Source organism: Belonocnema kinseyi, chromosome 4 (assembly GCF_010883055.1).
Source record: "Belonocnema kinseyi isolate 2016_QV_RU_SX_M_011 chromosome 4, B_treatae_v1, whole genome shotgun sequence".
NCBI lineage: Eukaryota > Metazoa > Arthropoda > Insecta > Hymenoptera > Cynipidae > Belonocnema > Belonocnema kinseyi.
In genome coordinates, this window is record NC_046660.1 from 138,061,349 (window position 1) to 138,071,854 (window position 10,506).

At 31.9% G+C, this 10,506-nt stretch overlaps 1 protein-coding gene across 3 annotated transcripts in view; it reads left to right on the forward strand.

Annotated features, from left to right (window-relative positions):
* LOC117171173 (exportin-2) overlaps positions 1–10,506 on the forward strand; it is a 278,471-nt gene that overhangs the window by 157,666 nt on the left and 110,299 nt on the right. For all 3 annotated transcript variants that reach the window (XM_033358237.1, XM_033358239.1, XM_033358238.1), the window contains one exon: positions 2,805–2,968. In XM_033358237.1, coding sequence (XP_033214128.1) covers positions 2,805–2,968 — 164 coding nt within the window. The remainder of the gene's footprint in view (positions 1–2,804; positions 2,969–10,506) is intronic.

The following is a 10,506-nucleotide window of genomic DNA, read 5'->3' on the forward strand; positions in this document are numbered from 1 at the left end:
AATCAAATTTTACATCCATATATATCTTTTGAAAATTAAAATTCGAAAATTTTTTCTAAAGCCTCCAGGGGACTTCGTTTTCGCACGAAAAAATTTTATGTTACCCTTATTGCATCCGGACCCATAATTATTCTCAATAAGGCCAGTATCAAGATGTAAAGCTACTAGTTTAAATATAATATCAAGTTTGCTGTCGGAAGATATAAATCTATAAAGTATAAAAAAACTTTAAAATATTTAACCACCATGAAATATCCATACAATAATAATTCACACCATTGTGTTTGTGTGTTATTTAAACTTCTTTTGTCTCCTTAAATGCAATGCATAAGCGTAGATCCTTCGATTAAAGGACTTCAAAGCCTCACGAATGAAAATAAGACTTTTATTATCACTACCCAGCCAAGATTGGTCATAGAGATCTCTCGTACTTTTTCTCTGCTCGACTATCTTATCCCTTAACAACTGTCTGCTTTAAGTGAGGTGACCTTCAATCTAGCGAGCTTGCCTCAATCTTGATCTTTTAGATTTCATCCGCATTACTGACAGTTGACCGTTTAAGAAAATCGATTCTTCGAGAATTTTCAGAAATGTCAGTCTTAACTTCCTCAACCTTAGTTTTAATTTGAGAAATACACTCATGCTGATTGGTTTCGAATTCTTCAAAAAGGTTTCTAATATGTTCCTGCGCCTGCACGGCCGCTTCCCTCGGTGCTTGTAATACAGCACTGTGAATCGCCTCGATGCATCCAAGCGGCAGAGCCGACGCAGTAATAGGGACAGAAGAAACGATAGTAAGTAAAGGGTTGTCTACCTGATCCTTACCAGCAGGGTCGATATTTGCGCAGGAAATTAGCAATTAGCTTCGATCTAGGCTTGAAAAGGTGTCGCTAGCATTCGGTGATCTACAGTTGACGCAGAAGAGTAGCTTTTCTTCAAGTAAATTAGTATGATGCGAAGTCACAAATAGAAACTGTCTTCATGGACAGTTTTCCCGGAATAAAGCAGCGACCAAGCACGTCTCTTCTCCCTAAGGCTCTTCGAAGAAGTGAACGAGTTCCGCTGGATTAGTAAAGATGCTACCAGATGGCTACCTGCATCGGACCCACGCTATCCCCACTTATTTCTTTGTTTTCGAACGCAATTATCGATCTTATAATTTTCAGTCATCGTTGCGCTCCATGGGTTTTCTGGATTAAAAATTTTCTTTGAGTTACGGGCGTACCTTTTTTAATTGTATCCAATCTCTTAATATTGTCAAGATTAAATTTAATAATTATTTTTCCATTTAAAAATTAAAAGAATAGACTGGATCGCCTCACAAAATTTCATTGACACTACAGTTTTAAATTAAAGAGAATTGATTTGATTCATAGAATGCAGTCAATTATTTAATTTTAAATATATGTGATGATTCTTTTACGTAAATTAAGAAATATCTGTTTGACTCACAGAAACATTTTAAAAATATTTATACATATATTTCCATAAAGGAATACAGTTTATCAATTGTTCATGACTACTGGCTTATCCACGTTTTTAGGAGGAATGGCAAAAATCTTCCAAACTTAATTATCTGTGAGGAAAGAGGAAACCTGTCTAGCCTTTTATTCATCGGAAAAAGTGGATGATTAGATAGGTTCTAAATTTTATCCATTACCAGATACAAGGATAATATTAAGTAGATTATCTTTGATTAGAATGAAGTAACTGCGTATGAAGTTCTCAGAAATCCCGACATCATATGACCTGAAATTTAAAATAATTTTTTGTTTGCATTCTGTTGGACATTTAAGCATACATATTATATTCAGAATATTTTTAACTACTCACCATTAAGGAAATTGATAACTAACAAGATTAAACTGAGTGACTTCAGTAAGGATTGTTTTTTTTCGCTTAGAAGGAAAAAGTCATTTTTTAAAAGATAGTTTAGAGAAGATTTGCATTTGAATCATGATTATATTTTTAATGAAAATTTGTATTCTTATAAAATCGATACCAGTTGCTAAAAAATCAAAAGAGTAAAGTCGTTCTCTTTAAAAAGATTGTTTAAAAGTCTCTTGCTACTTTTCTCTATCCTGTGTTTCTTCGAAATGTTCACTGGTATATAAATAAAGTCGGATGTAATTCGTGGAGTCCGTGTGAAGGAGATATGTGACTGAAATTTTTTGTAACTTGTTTTTGCTAGTGCCATAGCTTTGTTTCTAATTAACCGAATTAAATTTTTTAAAAGCTTAAATTGTTTGCAATACAAAAATATCAAAAGAGGCGCAAAGGATAAAAAAACTTCTGTGACATGAGCGTGTATTGTCGGCTGGAATTTTTGCATACTACTACAAAGTTCTATAATTTAATGTATTTTATGCAGAGGTTGATGACATTCGGAAAGAGCTTTGATAAAGTGGAGTCTTTATGCGTGACTCCTCTGAATTCTTCACAAAATTACCGCTACCAAACGTATATTTTTCTCGATATTGTTGTACAGAGTGCAGTTTAGTCAATCTATGACGTGTTGGCAGAGCAGCGTGTTCTAAAATTTGATATGCAATTACGTATGTATAGAGTACGTGAATGGGTCATGTAATTTCTCTCGTAACCTTTCTCACTGTGTCGTATTAATAAGTCTCCCCATCCTGAATTTCCTGTATACATATAGTAATTATTATGTTTCTCAGCTTTTGTTTTTTCTTCGTCATTAAACCTTTTCGGAATGAAAAAAATCCTATTCTAGATCTTAGCTAATTAATTTTATCAAAAATAGACCAGTTTATACTTGTATTTAAGAAAAAATATTGTTTTAGCATCTGACCACGAGCTCTTTGAAAATAATGCTGAGGAATATATAAGGCGTGATATTGAAGGCAGCGATGTCGATACAAGGAGACGGGCTGCTTGTGATCTCGTGAAAGTATTGTCAAAGTATTTTGAAGATAAAATCATGGATATTTTTGGTACATATATCCAGGTAAGTGTCATATTGGGAGTATTTCGCATACTTAAAGTTTTTAAAATTTTCACTAATTTTAGTTTGCAAAGTTTGGTGGAAGAAAAAGCATGGATACATCTATTCAATCTCGCACTTCGCGCTGGATAATACATTTATCTTGCGCTTCACTATTCACTTCTTGCTATGTTCTCGGTTTTTTGTACTTCCCCAAAATTTGTGCATACATCTTTTGAAATTAGAGGTCAGATCATCGAAAACCGTAAAGTGTTTGTAAAGTCTTTGTTGAGCTCCTGCGACTTTTACGAACACATTCTCAACACGTATCTCGTACTTCGTTCGAGACTGCTTATTGGGATATTGCAAAATAAAATACAAATTTTAGTATTGATGATCACTTTAACATTTGCTCCTTATTTGGCATTGTCTTTATTCACAGCTGTCCTAAAAAATGTATCACTTTAATAAATCTATATATCTATGTATCGACATGATGCGCTATGATGAAAAATCGGGTTCACCCGAGGAAAATTTTGAAAAAATGTGCATTAATATTAAAACAGGCGTATTTTTACTGTCTTGTTTTTATAATGTAAAAAGGTGCGCGTCCTAGAAAAAAGGTTAAAAGTTTAAAAAATAATGGTGTTTATAACTTTCTTAACTAACATTTTATTGTAACTTGTGTTGTTTTTTATTTGATTTTTTTACAATTGAAACAAAAACTACACGTCCTGTTAAAAATTATTCATAACAAATTTTTCTATATTTTTGGGTGAATAGTTTGTTTTTTTCGTAGTTTGAATAATTTAATCGCACAATGCAATCTTTTATTTTTAATAACACACGAAAGTTTTTCCAAAAACATTAGTTCATTCTTTTGAGATGAATAATTTTGCTTCTTGACATCTTTTTCATTTCTCGTATATTTTTGCTGGAAAATGGAATTTTTGGGTTTTCAAACAGAATTATCGAAGTTTAAAACCAGAATTGTTTTTCAAAAAAGTCTGGTTAACGAATTCGTAATTTCTTTTGAGGCTTTAAAATGATGGTTCAAAGGGCAAAACTTCTTTCATTATGAATATCAAGGTTATTTTTTCAAAATATGGTGCAAGCATTTTTCAAACAATTAAAAAAATAATTACATTATTTTTTAAGAGAAAAATTTCTAAAAAAAACTCAAATCATTTTCCAGGACACTTGATCAACGAGGAAAAACAAAATTTTTCGACGGACATTTTTTTAATTTAAATACGAATATTTTACATAGCTTTCGTTTTTAAATGTGTTTTTATAAATGTATTTAAACAAAAACTTTGTTTCTTATAGATTTTGTTTAAATTCAAATAATTCGTTAACTATGCACTGTGAAAAAGTAAGTGTAAATTTACATCCTGCGACGATGGAAATTGGAAATTATTCCTTCGGTATGGCACATAGTTAATAAGCAGAATTTTGTAAAAATACATATTTTTCTTTTCAACCTGCGTCCGATATGAAGAAGTAAATGCAGGACGTGAATTTCCTGTCGTCAACCGTGAAATTACGTACGGATTGTAAGTCAGCACACACAGTCAAAATGATATTTTGAGGTTAGGCCCCTCTAAACTTTTCCTTTATATTTATAATAACCTTTTATAAGTTCCCAATTTGGCCAAAATACTAAAAGCACGTTAACGTCTATAATGACGTACAAAACAACAAATGAAATGTGCACCAAATGGTAAGAGACTGTTCTGGCGTCTCGAGAACTGATCGGTTGGCACGACTAGCACTCGCTAGTTCAGAATGGTACAAATATACGTCGTGCTATTAATTCTGCGGCATTTGTCCTTGCGGACTTTATCCCTCTCGATAGAAAAGAACACATTGTAAAAAAGTTTCATACACTTTCATAGACTTAACGCCCCAAGTAAATTTATCACCTTACGTAAACTTACTGTGTCGCACGCCGGTCGAATAATTTCCATCATCGGCCGTAGTAATTTTACAGTAGACTGCGAATATAACAACCTTCGTTTCATTTCCACATTGTTACCTAAAGTGAAATCACGCTAGATTGCAAATAGGTACGGTAGTATCGTAAATTAATCCGGTTACATATTGTAATTTAAAAATACACTGCATGCATAATTAATAGCTGATTCTAAATTTCACCAAAGCTTTTTTTTATAGTGTTGCCATATAAACAATTACTTTCAAAATAATCTTTGGTCTGTCCCAGTTGCAATTTTACAGTTAAGATTTTCGATTTTTTAAAGTTATTTATCTAGTAGCTTCCATATAATCTTTCTCTTTGTGATCACTTTGTCAAAAAATGAACATTAATCGGATGAAATACCCAAAAGGAGTAATCCTATATTAAAAAAAAAGAAACAAGACTGCTTAGTACCTTAGAAAGCCTTTTTTATACTCTTTGAAATCGTGTAGAATAAAAAAAGGACCGGAAATGTTTTCTTGGTAAAATTTAGATTTTTACGCACGCGGGTACCACGCTAAACTTCCGCAGCACTCGGGTGCGAATTCTGTGAGGTATAATTTTCCTTAAAATTATATTTAACTTTTGTTAGATGATTATCTGTGCAGAAATATATAAATTACGTTATATATTTGATCTCACACCTCTTATTTCATTCATAATGAGCGTACAAATTTTAATTTGGACTGGATTTCAAAGAGTTTTAAAAAAGTAATAGAATTCCAATCTGATCATCCTAAAAGAATTTAACATTAGAAGGGCCGGAAAAGTCGCATACGTAGAAGGCCGAAGGGTCCAAATTGAACCTTAGCCGCATTTTCACAGTTTTATACAATTTCGAATAGATACTAAGTATCCAATCATAGGAAAAGACATAAAACTTTGGCGCCCCAAAAAAACTTTTAAGGGGACAGCAGCGGTTTGAATGCCAAAAAGGTCCAAACTGGAACACTTGACGTATTCTGCTCCATATACCACTTTTGAAAACATACTGCAAAAAATAGTCCATTTCCTTTGGCCATAACCATCTTAGGGACGAGGTACAAAGTTTCTGCACCTTCCAAAAATCCTCCAAAGCTGATTGACAGAATAAGCAGAAATGATCGAGAAGCTATTGCACTTTTCATCGGCGGTTCGAATTATAGAAATTTCACTGTATACGCAAATATAATATACACAAATATAACCTTAAGGTAAATAATATAATATAGTATACGAACAAAACTGGTAACTTTTAACCTTGCTCGACGTTGTAGGGTGAAAGCTGTTTTCTTCTTTGGCAAATCTTCTTCCTAAAAATCCTATTCTTCGTCATTACGAAATAATATAACCAGATAATTTTTCAATGAAAACAAATAGGACGGAATTAATTTTTTATTTGGCAACAATGCTAAGCATTCGTTTTAAAGCATCGGTCAGAAAGAGCGAGAGAGAGAAAGCTAAGGAGGTGATAGACTGAAAGAAAGATACCAAATAGGCGATGGAGTGAAAGAAAGAAAGACCAGCTAATTTAGCCGTGAGATTCAACTTGCTGCAGGGATTCACTCTGAAATTGTCGTTCTTTTGTTAATAAGAATTGTTATCAACAAAATACGAGATATACCGAATCTGCTTCTTTTATGCGACTTGCTTGAATCAGACACAAAGAAAAACTTTGATCTCTTAAAATTGTTCTTAATTAAAACAATTTGGTAATTACGGCCTTATAAAAAACTTCGACATTGGGTATACCTGGAGCACAACTGTTTTTGATACGAATATGAAAATATTATATCGTTCTTTGTCTGGGTATCAAATTCAAGACGAACTTTTAACTCCTCAAAGAGTTAATAATATGTTTCCTCGGAATTATGAACTAATTCGAAACTGCACTTGCAAGACATGTAGTCGATGAAAGTGTCCTTGATTTAGAGCTGATGTTTCATTCTGCGCGTTTTGTTTTTGCCAAAACAGGGGAGACACGTGAAAAAATCAAATATCAGGCACACTTGAGAGTTATGTATATTTTCATATTTCTTATATTTATGTATAGAGTATTCTATAAACGGGCTATGTCTAGTATTTAAAAAAAATAAAAATTATTATTAAAAAATGAGCGACAATTTCAGAGCGGTGACAGAGAGAAAGATTGTCAGGAATGGATTGCAGCTGGTACAGACCAAAGATTATTTTGCAATTTATTGTTTATAAAGCCGTAATTTTCAAATTTTCTAAGCTAAGAGAAAATTAAAAAAGAACGATGTTTTCAGAGTGGTAACAAATAGGAACATTACGAGGAAGCTACCAGATAAATGCCTAAAAAAATCGAAAATCTGAACTGTAAAACTGCAGCTGGCTCAGACCAAAGATTATTTTGAAATTATTGCTTATAAAGCCACGTTTAACAAATTATTTGGCTTAAAAGAAAATCTATAAGAGACAAAGTTTCTGTTTATAAAAATTGTTATTAACAAAAAAAAAATTGTGATTTTTTAAAAGTAACAAAATTATTTGTAATGAAGGTAATTTCCTCAAGATTTTTTACAAAATTTATAGCATCGACCTTGTATAAAGTACACAAATTCTCTTATTAAGAAGTTTAAAAAATTGCACACGCATATTTGTTAAAAACGGAGCGTTTTTAAAAAATATATTAATCAAAGTCTTAGCTTCGTCGGAAAGTTTTTTTTCTCTCCGTGAGCAAGGGTCCTGAAAAATGATTTGCATTTTTTTTCGAAAATTTTGGGTCGAATAGTTGCCACGATATGCAGCCGAAAATATGCCTATTTTGGTGGAAATGCAATTGTTTATAACGTTCCAACTTCTATATGGGTCTTTGAATGAAAAATTTGTTAAGACATAAAAGTTTTTTTTCCCCATGAACTTTCCGAAAATAATTTTAGAAAAATTCTATCCTAAAAAATAATGTAATTGTTCTAAAAACATGTTGCACGAAATTTTGAAAAAAAATCTTAATATTCATAATCGGGATACTTTTGCTGACTTTTTAAGGCAAAGTTCTACTGCGTCGCACTTTTACTCTGTACATAAGTCTTACTGGCTACCCAATTAACAGACACCGAATAAAAAAAAAAATTTCAATCATCAAGTCCGAAAACGTAGAGGTTTTATGAAATCAACGAAACTAAATTTTTACATAAAATCAGTACCTTCTCAATAAGAAGTAATAAACGATAAATGAAGCGATTTGATAAGGCAAAAGTTTTAAATTATGGATACTTTTTTTATTATGATTTCTCAAATATGGGTCTGTTAAGATATATCGTAATCAACATATTTAATGAGAAGTTGGAAACAGGTAGGGATTTGGCCAACATTTTTTTTTTGACTAGTCAAGGGGCGCCTGCCCGTCCCCGAGAAACGTTAGAAAAGGTTAGTGTTTTGATAATCATTATTTTTGCCACCCGTCAGAAGGGGGTTTTCTCGCCATGTGAATGTTCAAATCACCTAAACAGTGAATTAAATATGATCCTTCCGATATCGTGACATACCAATATTTAAGACATCGTAGTAACAGAAGTAACAATACGTTTAAAAACATGTGATGCCCTCATTCTGCAATTGCACCAGAAGTAGCTATAAAAATAATTGAAATAAAAGAAAATATCCAAAAAATTGTTAATTTCTAGTCAAAATTTTACCAACGTTCCGGTGCTTATCTAAACTCCTTTTTATAGCTGTAAAAATTAATAATTAAAAAAATTGTGAACACGTCAAGTCTGATGAGACTTAAGTGTATTGAGCATGTAGCTCGACACACACTTATATGGGGCAGAATACATCAAGTGTTTCACTTAAAATTATTGTTTTTTATTATCGGGTTAAAACTTGCTTAAATTATAGTCTTAGTTGACATATATTAATTTACTATACCATGGGACCCTTTATCAACCGGTTGTTAATATAAAAGAGCCTGATTTTTCACTTTTTTAGATGCTTTTTCACATTTTATCATTTATCATTTGCAAATTGAGACATTGGCATACAGGTTGTCCCAGGCGTATTGTCGTTCCTTGTAATGGCGGGTAGAAAAAATCTAAATCGAAAAGTTCCAGAACATTTATGGATCCGTTGCTTATTTTGAGTACTACATGATATTTTAATTTTGTTTACGTGTACAGTTAGTTGGCAGTGTGCGTGCGATCCAAAAAGCAGTATCTCCTACCGGATGGTCTCAAGTTCTATCGACTCTTAAAATAGCTTTGTAAAAAACTTAATTCTTTTATTTAAACATGTTACTGATAAAATATTGCCTCAACGAAATTTGGTGAATGGGAAAAATGGAAATGTAGACTAGATTCTCCGAAATTCGATAAGGTTAGCATAAATAAATTCAGTGAGCCTAGATAATTCCAACATTATTGCAGATAATCAGTGATCTCTCTGATTAATTGAGAAATCAATTAAATGTTTTGAATTTTTCTGAAAGCATGGAATTCTTTTGATTTATTTCCAAATTCAGTAACTTTGGTCTACGGGGAGACTGCTACTGAATTAAAATGCTTTTTTTTTAATTCTCCAGAAGTCATTGATTTCAATTGAAATCCTTCGCATTTTTTTTTAACTTTTTGGAATTCTTCTAAAATCTTTAGAATCCACTTTGAATTATTTTAAACTCCTTGAACTCTTTTGAATTTTGCGAAATTCTCTCAAATTCTTAGAATTCTGCAGATTTAAAGAAACGAGTACTAACTAGTTGAGTAGTAGTAATAAAAAGTAATAATTTTATGTGGGAACACTTGACATTATATATAATAAAATAAATAATAAATATGTATATAACAAAGTACATGGAAAAATAACTTTTGGTGGATTTTACTGAGACTGATTGAGGGAAGACCATACTAACTCAATAGGTAATCTGAACACGGACACAGCGTTCGCTATGCCCAAATGAGCTATTCAGTGGCCTAGAAGACCACTGAATATAGATAAATAAATTCCCGACATTTATTATATAGGTTGAATACTCTAAGTTGAAAAACAATTCACGGGAGCACTTTTGAACTTAAAACTTCGAGAACCTGTTCTTCGACAAATATGAATTTAGAATTGACGAAGACTATTTAAAAGTACGTGTTAAGTTTTTGTTCACGCATAAAATTTACCTACATTTCGTCAATACCGGTACATAAATAAAGTAAAACAAAGTGCGATCGATAAAGTGGGTCCTTTCCCAGCAGAACCTCACAAGTATTTAAAAGCTTTACAAGACCAAATTTAGAATTTTATGCTTTATATATTATTTTAATGAATTATATAAACAACTACTATATACATTTTTCAATAAAATTCATGTTTTGAGGATAGAAATATTAATTATAAAATTATTATTTTATGTAAAAGTTTTGCTTTATAATATTCGGAAATTTTATAATACCTTTAACGTTTCTTAGTTTTAATTGCCCATTGAATTTAAAAACTTTTTTGATGAACAGTAGGTTAAAGATTTATAGATGGAACTTAATTTCATTAGATGTTCTTGACTACTACAGTCTGTCAAGTTAAAGCGTGGGTGGCTTTACTCGCAGTCGGTAAGGTGTATCGACATGATTTTGGTGTCAAAATATTAAGAAGAGCTCCC